General features: G+C 43.8%; 1 protein-coding gene across 2 annotated transcripts in view; it reads right to left on the bottom strand.

Annotated features, from left to right (window-relative positions):
* LGR6 (leucine rich repeat containing G protein-coupled receptor 6) overlaps positions 1-18,708 on the bottom strand; it is a 236,033-nt gene that overhangs the window by 116,205 nt on the left and 101,120 nt on the right. For both annotated transcript variants that reach the window (XM_030221817.1, XM_030221818.1), the window contains exon 2: positions 3,656-3,727. In XM_030221817.1, the coding sequence (XP_030077677.1) occupies positions 3,656-3,727 (72 nt within the window). The remainder of the gene's footprint in view (positions 1-3,655; positions 3,728-18,708) is intronic.

The raw sequence follows: 18,708 nt of genomic DNA, 5'->3' as shown, positions 1-18,708 counted from the left end.
CATGTTTCCTGCTGAGAGGACACAGTGTGGGAACAGAGTTTTCTAACTAGGTCGAGCAAGCTTCATGTAAACAGTTATTTTGTTAAATTCTATTTCATTCTGTCAGTCAAATGTACAAAATTGGTTGAAGGCATCTCCTAAACAGACTGCCCTGAACAGGGCTGGCTCAGCCATGAAGCAGACTAGTGGTCACCTAAGGTAGCGGCTCCTGGGGTGGGGGCGGGGTAGCAAAGAGTAGCTGCTGTCAAAGTATAACAATAGATCTTGACAATCATATAAACTCAAATAACCATCAGATCAGTGCATACTTTGATCTGCAGAGAGTTTAATTATCAGATTTTGGGGGTGGGAGGGTCTGGGGTCCACATAATACCCTTGTACCAGCTTTGAACCTAAACCAGACTAGTGATTACGTATCAACCTCAAGCAGAGGCAGACTTTAGGAAATAAGAAGGAAAAACAGAACCAGATCACCTTTTTCATTACTCTTGGAGGGGCTAGGGCCTTAATGGGGAAAACAAAAGAGGAAGCAGACTTCGGGGCTCATTTTCAAAGCACTTAGTCTTACAAGGTTCCATAGGTTACTATGACCCTTTCGTTTACTAAGCCGAGCTAGCGGCTGCCGTGCGGCAGTGCTGACAAAGCCTGTTCAAAGTGAATGGGTGGAAAAGGCATCAGCACACGGCAGCCGCTAATGCAGCTTAGTAAACAGGGGAGTAAGTGCTTTGAAAATACACCTCCATGTGAAGAAAAACGGACCAGTGGCGATCCTAGGTCGGCTGCCACCCGGGGCGGATCGCTGCTGCGCACCCCCACCCCCGGGTGCAGCGGCGTCCGTCCCCCCAGGGTGCAGCACAACACCACCACCCCCGGCGCATCAAGCCCCCCCCCCCCCCCCCCCCCGGCTGCATTCTTGGCTGCTGGAGGGTGCAGAGGGAGCAGTGGAGCCAACAGCGCACGGCTGCTCTCTGCACCCTCCAGCAGCGTGCACCCGGGGCAGACCGCCCCCACCATCCTGCCCTTGCTACGCCACTGAAACGGACGCAGAAGAAGAAACATTTCTGACCAGCTATGGTGACGTTTGAGGTTTCACACCAGCTGATTTTCCCACTGCTGAAGTTGCCAGATTTCGGGCAACTACATTTGAATCCTGAGAGATTAATAAAGACTGTTTTTCTTCACAAGCTCAGCTTCCGCGTTTGTTTTCCATGCTGGACCTAGTGGACCCTCTGCCTTGCTGTTTTCTTACTTGGGCTGTGGCCTTAAGGCAGTTTTTAGATTAAGCATGTGATTGGATCCAACAGATGGCAATTGTGCACAGAACTGCTAGGTGCTATTCTATAAACTGTATACCTAAATCGCTTATGCCAGGTTTCTATATATTCATGTAAATGCCCAGCTTCACAAACAGCTTTAAATAAGCTTGGCACTTACGTGAATATTTATCTCTGGCTCCTTTCATTTAGATTTAAACTATTGCCTAAATGATTAGGTTTCTATATATGGCATGCAAAATTGTGTGTGCAAATTTTGGCATGTGTCCAATTTGCACGCACAATTTGAGTAACAAGCCAATTAGCACCAATAATTGGGCACTTTGTGCTAATATTCTATAATGACTTAGGTGTGCCTTAAACTACTAACAACTGGCACTAAGTGCCTACAATGAGACACAAATTTATAGAATTGCCACCATAGTGCCACCATAGTGCATAGGCCTTTGAGACAACGTAGGCCTCTTCATCTGAAGAATGAGCTTATCTTGTTTTGAAAATGATTGGTTCTTCACATACAGGAAACCAAAGAGGTTTTATGACAGGAGACAGCATGACGTCAAAAAGTTGAAGCAGCCTCTCCCGCTTAACCGCCATATTGTGTGACCCCCCCCCCCCCCCCCCCCCCCCCGAAACATTCGCAGATGCTATTGAAAACAATAGCAGACTTGTGAGGTTTATGACTGCCTATGTGTGGCTTTTAAAAAATCTGACAGTCAGCTTTTTTATTTATTTGAAAGCTTCCCATATGTAACCAGAGGTTCTTTTAAACCTCTGGGGGGGTCCCCACAACTTGGTCCCGAGGCTCAGGCAGAGCCGGGGCCTTTCTTAAACCTGTTCACTAAAAAAAGTGAGCCTCCCACAGCTCCAAAATAAATTCTGCTGCTCCAGAGCACCCACAACTGTGGTTCATGCCCCAGGACCCCCCTCCCCCACGAGGTTAAAAAAAACCCCTCGGGTTACATATGGAAATCCTTCAAATAAAAAAACCCCCACACATAGGCAGTCATCAGCCTCACAAGTTTGCTATTGTTTTCAATAGCGTCTGCGAATGTTTGGGTTCACACAAGATAGCAGCAAGCTCCGCCCACTGGCTTCAGCCCACAGAATGGGCAAGATAGGCTCATGCCCTCTGCTGTCATAAAACCTCCTTGCAGGAAACTCATACTTTGGCTGTTTGCTAAGGAAAGGATGGGTAAGTATCCCACCACACCTTGAGTCATAGGCAACTCAAAATTCAATTCAGCAGATTTGATAGAAGAGCTTGACCCAAGAGCTACTACAGCACTTTCTTGGAAGGGATGAGTGCGGCAAAGTACAGAGAAGCATTAGGGATGGGTATTTGCAATGATATGGGAGATGAGAGTGGCATGTCCCTTGGCATTGCATGTTGTTAGAAAAAGAAATGAAAAAATGTGAAAATTTGTGTTTTCTCATTTGTCAATAATAATGCACAATTTTCATGAGAGTGTGAACTATTTGTATAAAGAGTGCCCACTACGTGTGAACCACAGTGCATGCATGCATAGAATGCATGCTTTCAGAATGAGAGTGCCCTCTTTGTACCAGGGGCGTAGGCAGACCTGCCATTTTGAGTGGGCCCAGAGTTAACCTGGGTAGGCCCTTCTCACCCCCAATGCTACCCCTGTACATACATACAATATAGTGGGGTGGGGGTTTAATAACCCAACATCTGCCCGTTTCTCTCTGAACCCCCTCCCCAGGTCCTACCTCAGAGCCATTGTCCGTCGCAATTCCTATAGGCATCCTGCGCCGGCCCTGCAGGCTTCTCTCTACCACATTCCCACAAAAACAAAAAGTGACATCATTGAGGGCAGGACATGATAGAGAGAAGCCTGCAGGGCCGGCACAGGAGGTAGACTGGGAGGGGGGTAGAGAGACGGGCAGATGCCAGGGCACAAGTGATGAGGGAGAGAGAATAGTGAGGTGCTGCCACTGAAGAGTTTTGGGGGCCTCATGGGCTGCTGACTGGGTGGGCCTGAGGCAAGAATGGGTGGGCCTGTGCCCACCCAGGCCCACCGTTAGGTACGCCATTGCTTTGTACACAGCGCACCTTCTTTCGAAAGACAGTGCACTCAACTTAGCTCCCATGACGAAAAAATGGCAAAACAAAAAATAAAAATGAACATTCCCGGAAACAACATGAAATGAACATTTTCTGGCTGCCCTGCCCACCCCTAAGATGCACTAACTTTCACACTGCATTCTAGGGACTGCAAAGGTATCAAGCTTCAGCTCAGTTTATTGGATGAGAATCCCAGAGTGAGGGCGAAGCAGACTTGTGAGTTCCGTGGAAGGAAGGGATTTGCTACGTTCTGGTAGTGGAGCATTCATGGCTGGTAGGTCACATTTCTACTTACAGTTCTTCCAGGAAGCGCAGGTGATAGAAGGCATTGGGCTGAATCTCACTGATGTTGTTCATGCTGAGGTCACTGAGGGAAAAAAGGAAAGAGAAGGTTCTTTAAGACCATGAACTGGGAACTAAAAGTGAAATCTGTAAATGGAGAGCACTTGTTATACAGCAGGAACTCTTGAGACCCAAATCCCTATACTTATTATACAGCAGGAACCCCTGGGAGCCCAGTCCCTCCACTTATTATACAGCAGGAACCCCTGGGAGCCCAGACCCTGTACTTATTATATAGCAGGAGCCCAGTCCCTCCACTTATTATACAGCAGGAACCCCTGGGAGCCCAGCCCTCCACTTATTATACAGCAGGAACCCCTGGGAGCCCAGACCCTGTACTTATTATACAGCAGGAACCCCTGGGAGCCCAGCCCTCCACTTATTATACAGCAGGAACCCCTGGGAGCCCAGACCCTGTACTTATTATATAGCAGGAGCCCAGTCCCTCCACTTATTATACAGCAGGAACCTCCGAGACCGTAATCCCTGCACTTATTATGTAGCAGGAACATCCAGGAGCCCAGTCCTTCCAGTTATTATACAGCAGGAACCCCTGGGAGCCCAGACCCTGCACTTATTATATAGCAGGAGCCCAGTCCCTCCACTTATTATACAGCAGGAACCCCTAGGATCCCAGTCCCTCCACTTACTATACAGCAGGAACCCCTGGGATCCCAGTCCCTCCACTTATTATACAGCAGGAACCCCCGGGATCCCAGTCCCTCCACTTATTATACAGCAGGAACCCCCGGGATCCCAGTCCCTCCACTTATTATACAGCAGGAACCCCCGGGATCCCAGTCCCTCCACTTATTATACAGCAGGAACCCCCGGGATCCCAGTCCCTCCACTTATTATACAGCAGAAACCCTGGTCCCTGCACTTATTAGACAGATGGATCCCCTGGGAGCCCAGTTTCTTGCACTTAGAATGCAACCGGAGCCTCCAGCAGCCACATTCTTGTTGTTAATATAGAGCAGGAGTTTGATGGCCATGATTCCTTTTATAATATTATAATTTTTTACCTCACCAAGTGCCTTTAGGTGAATTGATGAATAATAAGCGTAATCAAAATGAATTAAATGTGTGCGTCGGTCAAATGGAAGAGAAAGTACTAGGGCTAAGAGAGATGCAATGAAGCCCAGACATCATTTTAGTGGTATTGTCTTTGAAAAAAAATGAGTTTCACTCATGTGGGATGTTGGTTGGAATAACAGATAAATATTCAGAAAGAAAGTAGAAGAGCTTAGGACTCCTGCCAAAAAAGTAAAATCCAATAAAAAACAACAAAACCAGAAGAGCCTAAAGACTTCACTCTTTTGCTTGGGCGGAGGGGAGGCGAAGAGAAGAGAAGGCTTTCCCTGTTTCTAATTAGTGCGTTCAGCCTGGGAGCATCTCCCAACCGCCGGCCGGCAGCACTGAAAGCCACACAGCACTGCGCTAATGAAAGCCACCTTGTGTGTTCTCCCAGCTGTCACACGGAATAAAAACAGATTAATCACTCCATGCACAGTTTCCAAATCCCCAGCCCCCCCCCCCCCCCTCCAACCATCACCACTACCACACCCCCTTTGCATCTCCTTCCAGATGTCAGCAAGTACCCTCCTCTTCCTCATCTTCAAGAGGATGGGGAAAGCTCTCTTCGGGAGTAAATAGATATTTACTCATCTTTCAAATGTAGCATAAGGGTTGAAATAGTTGAACTAGAGATTTATAAAGCCTTGATTGGTTATAAACCAATTATGAAAAAACATTTACACCTATGTGGCTAATGACGAAGTAGGGGTATAAGACTTATCAATTAAGAAATTTAACGATATTGACGAGCAGCACCGCTGAGGTCTGAAGTGAAGATTAAGGTTATGGAAACATTACAACATTAGAGAGAGGAGCCTTTATGAAAAAGGCATAATGATAAGCTCCATGTCAAGTGGTCTGATTTCAGAGCAGTGCCCTGCGCGACCATCACCAGTATGGGGTCAAAGAGATTACTATATCTCAGCAAGTATTGCATTGGCGAACGTAAAACTTTACCAATGTTCATTGGGGACGTGTATGAATGTTCACAGAAAATTTCATCGAAATCCGTGATGGTCGCGCAGGGACCACCAGACCACTTGACATGGAATGACAAATCCTTTGAATGTAAAATTAACCTGGGATCCTGCCAGGTACTTGAGACCTGGATCGGCCACTGCTGGGAGCAGGATACTGGGCTAGATGGACCATCAGTCTGCTCCAGGATGTTTATTTATTTGTTACATTTTTATCCCACATTTTCCCACCTATTTGTAGGCTCAATGTGGCTTACATAGTACCGGAGAGGCGTTTGCTGACTCCGGTGTGAACAAATACAAAGTGATGTTGTGGTAAGATAAAGTTCATGTGGCAGAGCCACATTAGGGAATCATACAGCGGAAGAGTTGTGTTATGTCCATTCCGTACTCTAGTTTTGTTGCAGTGTTCTTACAAGACATCTAGATTAAGGGGCTCTTTGACCAAACTGTGATAAAAAAGTGATCACAGTGTGTCCTACCGTGAGTCATTCCCACCCACTAAGCCCATTTTTACCACAGCAGTAAAAAGGCCACTTCTTTCTATTTTTTAAAATTAATGGCCATGCACTAATTTTCCTATCAGCACCTCAGCCCCTACTGCCATCTATCTTGTACACGCTAAGGGCTCACGCACTTATCAGTGATTGCGTGGCAATGTAGCTGCATTAACCAATTAGCGCAGAACCTGCCTACTCTCCGCCCCCAGTGCTAAAAACTAAAATCTATATTTTAGCACGTGGGAAGCGCAAAGAATCACAGAATTACTGCAGGACGCCTGAGCTATTTTTTGGTCAAATTTAAGGCCTTCTAAAAGCCCATTTTTTAAAAATTCGTTTTTGGCACTTCATTACCACGGGTTTATTCTTTTTTCATAGGGTTTTTTTTTTATTCCCGGTGACTCTGCTCTATTTCAGAGATCAGGAGATGGAAAACAGATAATGGATTGGGGGGGGGGGGGCTTTCACCAAGGCAAGGGTAGCGTGCGCCAAATCAGCACTACTGCCAGGGTAACACGTGTGCCCAGCGGTAATTCCAAGTTTGGCGTGTGCTGAATGCCGTGGTAGAACATTTTTCTATTTTCTGCCGTGGGGGGACGTGTTCCTGGTGGTAATCGGCAGTGTGGCCATGTTGGCACGTGCTGCATGGTACCACGTGTGTAGCGTATGAGTCCTTACCGCTAAGCCAATGGCTGGCGGTAAGGGCTCAGGCCGTAAATAGGCGTGTGCTAGTTTTAATTTTTGCATACGCCCATTTTGCGACACATTTAAAAAATGGCCTTTTTCCCAGCGCACACCCAAAAGACACGCCCACACTACTACAGGTCAACATACTTAAGTGATGTTGTATGCTTAGTCTTTATCTTGTCCTATCATTATTTGCCGTTCCTTTCTTTGAAAGTTATGGCTATTTTATTTTATTGTAAGCTGTTGTGATGTGTTCCCTGAAATGGCGGGATATCAAGAACTTTAATAAACATAAACATGTATTTACACTGTGAGTCTTCCCAGACTCCACACTGACAGTAAAAGAATACTTTTGTGTGTAACCTCGTTTTAAAAGAACCTATTCTGTACAAAAATGGTTTATAAAAGTATCCTTGATGTGGGTAAATAGTAATTCACCTGTGTAAACTAGCTGTCTGAAATGTCATTCCTTTTAAGCCATGTAGGAATCCTCGCCTTATGTTCTAGCTGGCGGTGCATCAATTTCGCCTTTTCAATTGAGAGGGGCAGGCAGGTTTTGGAGGACTCCCAGGGGATCCGCCTGCCCCTTGCAATTTAAGCACAACATTAACACACCATCTCCACCTGCAGGAACGCAGGTGAAGGATTCCCACTTAGATTAGAGGGAAGTTTGGTCTGAAAATTTGTCTCCCCAATGCTACTAAGTGTGGGCATGATAATCCATAACACACATACATTTAAACTGCATTTAGAGGAAGCATTCTCAAGGGATTTTGTTTGAGTCCAGGGATGAAAACAGCATTCATAGAATGCATTTTCAACTCCAGATGCAGTATTGTCTATGAAAAACATATATAAAAGGAGATGCAGAAAGATTCAAGGGGAGATACTTCCTCTTTTAAACTTGCAACAATTTATAAGTAAACTCTATCCTATGGACTTTGCACCACTGCAGAAATTATGACAATTGCCCCCTCAGATGGCAGGAAGTAGCACAAAGTAGATGGGATTAATCCCCAAATCCTATATTTTAAGGTTAGCGTGAAGTCACAGTGCAGTGGTAACACCCCAAGCATTACTTAAAGAAATGCTATGCTCATTTAAAGGATCAGTATCGTCCAGCATATCCCCCCCCCCCCCCCCCCCCCCCCCCCCGAAGTTGGAGCTATATTTTACTTGCAGGGGGATGTGAAAGTCCCTGAAGATTAAAGGGTTGCCTCCTGTGAGCTTCTTGGAGATAGTGAAAGGAGTGTGTGTGGTAGGAACAAGTATCGGGAACAGGCTGGCAGCATCTCCCGCCTGCAGGATGACAGTGCATAAGTTGTACAGCCGTCTTGAGATTCATCATGTACAAAAAAACAAAACAAAACCAGGAGGTTCTGTGAGTATTATAGTCCTCCAGACTTCGCGCCTTCTGTCTCGCTGCACCCTACGCCTGGAATAAACTTCCTGAGCCCCTACGTCTTGCCCCATCCTTGGCCACCTTTAAAGCTAGTCTGAAAGCCCACCTCTTTAACATTGCTTTTGACTCGTAACCACTTGTAACCACTCGCCTCCACCTACCCTCCTCTCTTCCTTCCCGTTCACATTAATTGATTTGATTACTTTATTATTTTTTTTTTTGTCTATTAGATTGTAAGCTCTTTGAGCAGGGACTGTCTTTCTTCTATGTTTGTGCAGCGCTGCGTACGCCTTGTAGCGCTATAGAAATGCTAAATAGTAGTAGTAGTAGTAGTACTATGCCTTCCAAAGATTTTGGACAAGGCCACGCTCGACTAACTCTTCTACATCTTGAAATGGATACGTTTCTCCGTACTCTGGACCCCTGCAATATGGCATGAGTGAGTAGATCTCTCAAAAATACTGAAGAGCAAAATTACAAAATATAATCCCAAACAATCTTTTGCTCGGAAAAGCTATTCAGGTTTCTTTTCTTTAATACGCTTATTAGCTGGTAATCTCAAAGGTTACTGTTGGCTTTTCTGAGCAAAAGATTGTTTGGGATTATAATGTGTAAGTAGATTCCATTCATGGAATGTGATGCCCATCCAACCTTTCATCACGCCTGTATGATGACTACCAGAGGCTACAGTACTAGCTGGGAGGCAGTGACAGGCTGCTAGGCTTACTCGTTGGACTGGATATCAAAGCATTAAGTTCCACACAAAGAAGCGTTCCCATTGGTTTGGATATAAGGATACAACTTTGGATTTCAGACTGATGTTAATTCATAACATGCTTGAACTGCACTATTGTTTGACCTCAGCATAAACACAATTTCTTGAAAATAGTCAAAATAAGTGCACAAATGTATGCAGATGTTAGAAGGATAAACTCTTTCCTCATCAAAGGTCCATTTTTCTGTACTGTCAATTTACCAGAGCAACAGTTTGTATGGCTAAGATCAACCAAAAAGATAGCAGTCAGACATGAATCATAGTCTCCATGTACAAATCCTTGCTCCTGATTGTACAACATATACACAGCTTCCTCTTATGTTGTTAAGTGTTCTAGTCCATATTGCTATATTGGGAGCTAAGAGACAAGATACTGTAATTAATTAGAGGACAATTTCAAGGCAGGTTACCTAGGTTGGAAGTACAAATAGACACCTGACATCTCAAAACAGGCATCTACTTGGACTTCCAAAGTACGTGGCCTGTTATCAAAATTACCCACCATCCACAAAATTTTATAAGTGGTGCATAAAATTGCATGCACAAATTTGGGTGTGTACTAGTGGTTAGAGCACAAGGCTTGACAAAAATCATAAGACATAAAAAAACATAAGTACTGCCATACTGGGACAGACCAAAGGTCTATGAAGCCCAGCATCCTGTTTCCAACAGTGGCCAATCCAGGTCACAAGTACCTGGCAGAAACCCAAATAGCAGCAACATTCCATGTAGAACCCCAAAGAGTAGCAAGATTCTAGAATTCTAAAGAATAACAAGATTCCATGTAGAATTTCAAAGTGTAGCAACATTCCACGTAGAACCCCAAAGAGTAGAAAGATTCTAGAATTCTAAAGAATAACAAGATTCCATGCAGAATTTCAAAGTGTAGCAACATTCCATGTAGAACCCAAAGAGTAGCAGGATTCCATTTAGAATTCTGTTTTCAATCCCACTGCTGCTCTTCTAATCTTGGGTAAATCAATTAACCCTCCATGGCTCAGGTATGAAATTAGATTGTAAGCCTTCTGGGGACAGGGCAATACCCAGTGTACCTGAATGTAACTCACCTTGAGCTACTACTGAGCAAAATCCAAATAAATAATAACAATTTTAAAATGTATACCCGCCTAGGACTAAACGGCTTACAGAAAAATATAGATAAAATAATCATTCACAAACAAATTAAATTATAGCATTAAAACTAAAACATAAAAACACCAAAGAACTGCTTGGGAAAAAGTTTGCTGACAGAAACTCTTCAGAGCATTCATTTTAATATTGTACAATATAACAATACAACCCCTCATAGAAACCACTCTCATTATGTAGAAAACAACTTTCTGTCTTAAAAAATGTAAAGCTTTCATCTAGGCATTAATAAAAGCCTGCACAAACAAATTTAATTGAATAACGAACCAATTAGCACCAATAATTGGGTGCTAATAATCAATTATCAGCACTATTTGGCATTAATTGAAATTTATGCTTGCGATTTTAGTTGCTGAGATCCATGCATAAAATTAATGCATGGCTCCAAAAAGAGGGTGTGACCATGGGCCAATCAGGGACATGTCGACAATTTATGTGCACTGTTCTAGAACAAGGCAGATCTGCAATTAATTTAGAAATGAGGATTTACACCAGAGTTTAGTTGATGTAAATCCTCACTTTAAAGTTAGGTGCTAACCCCCAATTTCTATACATGGCGCCTTAAGTTGTGAGTGCTAATTTGACCACATGGCCAAATTGCATGCATAACTTAATTGATTAACAAGCCAATCAGTGCCAATAATTGGTGCTTAACAACCAATTAGCAACACTAATGGGCTTTAATTAGAATTAACACACACAAATTTCTTAGTGTATTCTATAACACGGTGCGCATAAATTCTAATGCATGTAGTTGAAAAGGGGGTATGGCCATGGGTGTGGAATGGCAGGTTATGGGCTTTTTTAAAAAAGCTATGTGCACTATTATAGAATGCAAGCAAAAACACCCATTTCGGAACAAATGAAATGGGCCCTAGGAAGGCTATCTTCTAAGCGTTTTCTCGTCTCTCTCCCCTGCCTTCCCCTCCATGTCCGGCGATCCTCCCCTGCCCTGCGCTCCCCTCCTCCCATCCATGTCCAATGATTCTCCCTTCCTCTCCATGTCCAACGATTCTCCCCTCCATGTCCAGCGATTCTCCCCTTGCCTGCCATCCATACCTCAGGTCACAGCGGCGGCAGGCTCAGCTTGGCTCGCGTCGCCTCCAGCCTTCCCTTGCCTTCCCTCTCAGTGTCCCGCCCTCCTCTGACATCATGTTGTCTTTCCGCGAGAGTGGGACACTGAGAGGGAAGGGAACACTGGAAGCGAGCTGACGTAAGCTCATTAGCATATGGTTACGAACCTAGCCAGCCAGCCAGCCATCCAAGGAGGCAGATTGACCAATTATTATATAGAAAAATACCTGATCTGTGCCTAAGTTAAGTGCAGGTATTTAGGCCTGGTTTTAGGTGGCCTTAATGGGTGTGCCTAAATTTTAGTCACAAGAATGGCACATGAGCACATTCTATAAACTATGCCTAACTTTAGGCATAGTAAGCGAGTGGTTTTTCAGCATCATATACAGAATTTCTCCTAAGTGTATTCTATAATGGTGCCTAACTTTCAGTGCGGTTTATAAAATGGCGCTTAGAGCACTTTTTCAGTGTTATTTATAGAATTTGGTCCCATATTCTAGTTAATGGAAGATCGATTACAAGAAGATTGTCAACATAGTACAAAGTCCCAGTGAATACAATGTTTGAAAGTATAACATTCAAATTTCCAGATATTTTGAATTTTTTGAAAGACAGACATTTTTAAACTGCACAACCAACTTTAAATTGATAGTACTACTGTTAATCCCAAGTGTCATGAATTGTCTCAGAGACGGCCATAGATGATATGAAAATGAATACATTTACTGCAGGTTTCAAATGGTGCTTTCTGTAATATCTTCTGGTGCCCTATCACCACCATCATAGACTCGGAAAAGCTTAATAAACAGACCAGGAGTTGGGGCGGGGGAGGGGGGTATACAAAATAATGAGTGCAACAGGGTTGTCCGCTGGCCGTATGTCTTGAGAGACAGGTGAAGCCAGACTTGGTTTTACCCTACTGCATGAGTGGACTTGTAATTCTAGTTCCCAAATTAAAACTGGGCCACATCTCCAGATGTGCAATAGAGTTAAAGCAAGACTAGTGTTGTTGGGGAAAGAATAAAGTCAGCTGGCAGCTCTAATTGCAGATCAGGGAACATCTGTAGGAGCCTTCATTCCTAATGTCTTCCATGCTTGTTTAGCAACTAATGATGTCATCTCGTAGCAGCAAACAAGTCTTTTACAGAGTCAACTAGTCCATGCTGTGGATTGATCAAAGAATCTTGAGGCTTTTGGTAACCCCCTACCTCCAAACAAACAAACAAAACCGTACATGTGTGGTCCCTTGACTAGAATAGAAATAGGGAAAGATTATGTTTACTGGCAACTCTTCGGGCATGCGTTGTAAGGATAATGAAAACAGCTCCTGGAACACAAAGAAAAGTATTGCAAGATTCTTTGCAAGCTGAGATACCTCCTGTTGCACCAGGTTAAGAATTATTTAGCAATGCTGTAGTACATAGGAGCTTGAGGTAGTGATAGGTTTCTATTTCAAATTAAACTAGCCTAGTTCTTACACCTTTATAACACTGCCTGACACAATGGGAATAGTTCTTTGCCACGGAGTACCACTGTCTGCTCGCAGCAAAACAATGAGTACTGTCTGATAATCTCCCAAACCCAATCGTATGCCACACAAAGAGCGTCTGTCTCTGCAGCAGAATGATAATTACCCAATGGTTCCTGAGGCTAGCCTTCTACCACAGAGATGATGCCTGTACGTCAGTCTTTGCCTGTAAGAGTTTTTTGCCTTTACTTGTTGAGCTAGGCCTACAATACATCCAGTAACAAAGTCCAGTTCTATCCCACTTACTTCCTTTGATTTATTCCGAACTTTCTATACCACTTTAACGGACAAGCAGGGCAAAGCGGTTCACAATTCTATCAAAAGAAATTAAAAGAGAACCACAATATTTGACAGGAAAGAACACGTACCATTCATAAAGAGAGCAATGAGCATTCAAGGACACATACTTTCAGGATAACTGACTTCCAAGTCGGTCATTTCAGTACACCGGTGTTCATATTTGAGTAAGCTTGTTCAAAAAGCCAGGGGCCAGAGGTTAAGGAGGCCCAAGGGAAGAAGACTAGAAGCCCAGCAGATGATGCCGAAGTTCCTGTGTGTTAACTGTGACCTGGCTGAGGTAAGCCAATTTTACTGCTTGTTTAAGACTTGCAAGCCTTGCTTTTGAGGTCTGGCTGAAGCCAGACTTAGTTCTCAGAGGACCTGAGAACTTGCAGGCTGTGTTTGGGGCACGGCAGCCCCACCAGCCACAGACTGTTTGGATTGCCAGCCAGAGGCCTGCTCAAGATTGTTTATTGAACCGTAGAGACATTTTGCACCCGATGTTCCTGGCCTGTGAAGTAACAGGTCCCAGGGCTGAATTAAATAAACCATTTATTTCACATTTAGATACCTGTCTGGCCGTGTTATTCACAGAGCCACCCCACAACCCTCGCCTGGGGTATCACAGGCCCATACCGATGGTACTCAGTTTATTTATTAGTTGTCTCTGTGAAACTGTGTCAAAGGCTTTGCTAAAATCTAAATACACCACATGTAGCACTCTCCCTCAATCCAACTCTCTGATCACCCAGTCAAAGAAATTAATCAGAGTTGACTGACAAGACCTGCTCCAGTGAAACCATGTTGCCTTGGGTCCTATAATCCACTGGATTCCAAAGACTATTTTCTGGTTTAAAAGCGTTTCCAGTAATTTACTCAGACTTGACTTAGCCTGTAGTTCCCATTGTGCCTGATCCTTAATCGACCACATCACCACCATATATTTGTTTCTCTACCGGACTTGGCGAACGCCTTTACGGTACTACGTAAGCCACATTGAGCCTGCAAATAGGTGGGGAAATGTGGGATACAAATGTAACAAATAAATAAACCTCTTCCTTACTTCCACTTTTGTGGAGAGGGACCACATCTGCTCTTCTCCTGTCCTCCAGGACCACTCCTGACTGTAGAGAAGCATTGAAAATGTCAGCCAGTGGGGCCACTAGAACTTCCCCAAGCTCCTTTGGTACCCTCGGATGCGTGCCACCCAGCCCCATCACTTGGTCCACTCTAGTTTAGCCAGGTCCTCAGAAAAACATCTTAACGGTTGCCCATGATAACTCCCCCCCCCCCCCCAAAAGCAATATCTCATGCTGCGCCTTGCTGTCAGAGTCAGGACTAGGCAGCTGCTTAGGGGCAGCGAAGAGCAGCTGCACTCAAAGCGAAAAATCTTCAGGGAGAGTGGGTAATTTTCAAGTAGTCCATTTACCTGAGTAAATTTATTTATTTATTTATTTATTCATTGATAATTGCCATCATTACATCATTCATATGTACATACAATGTTGAATATTTAAAGTATGATGCCCAATTATGCATTTTTACAGAATCATTATGAGGTGGTGTTGGGATGGTTACGGGGCCTAACACAGCGGATAGCCTAATGCAGGATGCGCTAAAGATGTCTGCTTCAATTTTGCCATCTGTGTGTGCCAAGCGTGCGCTATTTTTCTTTTTTTGGAGGGGGGGAGGGGGCAAGTCAGGGGTGGAGAACGGGCTAGCACATCGACATTACTACCACACTAAGGACTAAATTCTATATATCACGCCTAAAAGTTCAGTGCTGAGATGAAATCCGCCTAAGCTCATTCTATAAAGTACGCCTTAATTTAGGCACACTTTATAGACTAAGCCTAAATTTCTGTGCGGTTTATAGCATATACCGAGCGCCGGTCTGCATGACTAAATTTAGTTGCGGGCAGTTACGCCAAGTAAAAACCTGGTATAAATGCGGACGCCAAAATTAGGCATGGACCGGGTATATTGTATAACAAGGCGCATAGATTCTAGAAATGCCCATGACCCGAACCATTCCATGCCCACTTCTCAACTATGCAACTTAGAATTTCCGTACAGCACATTTTACGCTTAGACAGTTCTGCACGTAAATTCTAATTAATGCCAATTAGTGTCTCAATAATTCCTTGTTAATTGCCAATTATCAGCGCTGATTGGCTTGTCAACCAATTAGGTTAAGCAAATTGTTATGGAATATGCTTCGATTTCCACGCGGAAATCTCTGCACGATATATAAAATTCAGGATTAAGGTAGTAAGTGCTCGTGCAGTAATGTTTTTAATGGCCAGATAGTAGAGAACCTTGTGATGTAGGCACTGTTTGCCGAAACACGACCGTGATGAGTCCTTTAATTATTGTGCCATGGACCTTGATTGATGACTATGATATTTATTAAAGACTGGTTACTATTGATTTGGATTGTTTTCGTTTGATCTTTTACCTCACTTTTTCCACCTTGCTGTCGGTACATGGGGGCTCCATCCTTATTTTGTACATCTACTTATATTTTAACGTGATTGTTAAATCACTACAACTCTGCAAGTCTTTTTAAATAAGGGATAGGTAACAAGTGTAATGAAACAGGGCATACAGGGAGATGTAATTTCTGCTTTTCCTAGAGAAATCAGAATTCCATGTTCATACATGCGGTGGGATAAAACCAGGACTGGATCATTTGACCCACTTAACATGGAGCCATAGAGACAGCCACTCTACCCAGATCTGGATCCTACATGCTTTGCTATATTTTTTTCATTTCCCATTAATGTTTTTATTACATTTCCAGGATTTTCTGCAGGCTGTGGCACTTTTTACTGGACCAACAGAAGACTGATCCAAAGATGCTCTAGTACGTGAGCCTTTGAGACCGCACGGGCCTGCCTTCTCCTCTAAAAATATTTGTTGAAAAGTCTTGGATTTCCATAATACTGGCGAGGGTATGCAGAGCTGCTGAATAGCTTTGCATACTTAATTTTGAAAGCATATATTGTGAAAAAAAAAAAGACTGTTTAAAATTGACAGAAATTTTTAAAGTCTTCCTAGCCACCATTTTAGGAGACCCTTCCCTCAGCCAAACAGCTTCCCTGGAAAACACATTATCCCTTGTCAGGCAAACCTCAAGGTGCACTCTCACTGTCATAGCAGCACCCTTTATACTCCCCCTCGCCCTCACATGCCCAACCCTTGCCAATTTCATTGGTCAGATAACTCTAAATCCAGACTCCTCTACCACTAGGGTTGCCAGCTGGCCCAAGATTCACCCAATAGGGTTGATCGAGTCCAGGTTCCCATTGTATAAAGGGACTTGTAATTCTGATCTCTAAACTGGATTCCCTAAGAAAAGTAAGATTTCAAGTCACTGCATGCAATGGGGTAAACCCCAAAATGGCTCAACTCTGCTGAACGAATCTGGAGCCTACAGGGCAAAATGCTACAGCCTGAGCCATGGGGGCTGGCCTGAACCATTGGAATTAATAGGAATCTGCATGTATTACTGGCCAGAAGTTACTGGGGTTAGTAATTCTGAAATGCTGCAGAAATCTATCCTGGCGTAGGTAAGAGGATAACCTGAGCAACAGAGCTAGCCCTGCAACTTAAACACCATGTTGAAAGTAGGAAGAATCATTGGAAACATAAGGAGGAAGGGTTGAATGTTGGTTAAAGTATAATAAAGGGAAGAGTGATACCCTGCAGGCAGGTAAGCAGGAATTGTGTCCTGTGATAAATGTATATATACAAACACAAACTCAAACTCAATCAATGACTACTTGAGCAGTTTTTCAAATAGCCCATTTACCTGGGTAAATGACTTTTGGACATTTCTGTCAGTGTGTATGCGGAAAAAAAAAAAAAAAAATATATATATATATATACACACACAGTGCACTCCATTTAAGTGCACATCGAATAAGCACATGCTCTGTTTAACTGCATGCCGTACTTCAGTCCTGTTTTTGGTGCCATCAATTTCTATGGGGACAAACTTCAGTTTAGCGCACCACCGATAAGTGCAAAATTCGCTTACATGCATGGTTTAAGACCGCTCCTCTGCAGGGAAGAATCCGCATAAGTGCACGCACGGAATATGGAAGCCGATTGGTGCGTGACAATCAACAAGATTTCAAATTTACCACCCCTTTAGCTGCCACAGGCAGAATAAGCGAAAGAATGTTGTTAGACTGTACATTGGGGTCGTCGTCGTCATCGTCGCCGCGGCGGAACTGTAAGACTTTAACACTGGCTGAACGAATAGAAGATCTTTAAAAAAATCAGAAAACAAAGTCAAGCATCTATTGCTAAAGAATATGGTGTCAATGCCAGTCAAATTTCATGTGTCTTGAAGCAGAAAGATCAGCTTCTGGAAGACTGGCAAAACAATACAAATCCAACACGGCAACGGGCAGGAAAAGCTGAGGAGGTAGAAGATGCTCTTCTTCGGTGGTTTCTCAAGTCAGGAGCAGACAGTTTCCTGTCAGTGGTCCACTGCTTATGGAGAAAGCTAACCAGCTAGCTGAAAGTCTTGGACTAACTGAATTCAAAGCCACTGTTGGATGGTTGGAAAGATGGAATGAAAGGAACAACATAAAATTCAAGAAACAGCATGATGAGAAACAAGATGCTGATGACTTTGGTGCTGAAAATTGGGTTGTTTCAGTTCTTCCTACCATCTTGAACGAGTTTGCACCTCGTGACATTTTCAATGCTGATGAAAACGGTCTCTACTGGCAAGCGATTCCTGATGGAACACTTGCATTCAAACTGCCGAAACTACTGGAGATAAAATGTCGATGGACCGACTGACGATCCTCCTTTGCTGCAACATGGATGGGAGTGAGAAGTTGGAACCCCTCGTCATTGGAAAGAGTAAACAGCTCCGTTGCTTCAAGAAAGTTAAGCGACTTCCTATGTCATACTAGGCTAACACAAATTCATGGATGACTGGGGAAATTTGGAAGCAGTGGCTAAAGCAGTTAGACACTAGAATGCGAGCACAATTGCGTCAGATTTTGTTGCTTTGTGATAATTGTGCTGCGCACAGTGATGATGCCAGGCTGTCTAAAGTCAAGGTGGTCTTCCTGCCACCAAACACTACCTCTCTGATCCAACCTATGGATCAGGGCATAATAGCCAATTTCAAACAACTTTATCGGGCTCTTTCGATACGTCGTGTGATGAGCATTATGGATGACCAGACTGGCAAGGATAAACGTGCTGTTGAACTGGCTCATAATCTATCACTGTTGGATTCCCTACATATGCAGAAAGAAGCCTGGAATCATGTTACACAGGCAACCATTGTGAACTGCTACAAGCGGGCAAGCTTCGTTAAGGATGTGGAGGGGGATGCAGCTGTTGCAAACTTGCCAGATGAACAGGTTATTGACATCCCAGCCAGTGTTACTGAAGAGGAGTTTCATCGCTACGTAGCTGTTGATTACGATCTACAAACAGCTGACGACAGCACTGATGTGGAGATATGCGCCTACACGCAGGCAACAACGGCTGATGATGAAACAGAGGATGAAATGAGCAGCGAGGCA

The sequence above is a fragment of the Microcaecilia unicolor genome, chromosome 12 (assembly GCF_901765095.1).
Source record: "Microcaecilia unicolor chromosome 12, aMicUni1.1, whole genome shotgun sequence".
NCBI classification, from domain to species: Eukaryota; Metazoa; Chordata; class Amphibia; order Gymnophiona; family Siphonopidae; genus Microcaecilia; species Microcaecilia unicolor.
This window is presented reverse-complemented; position numbering and strand designations above follow the sequence as displayed.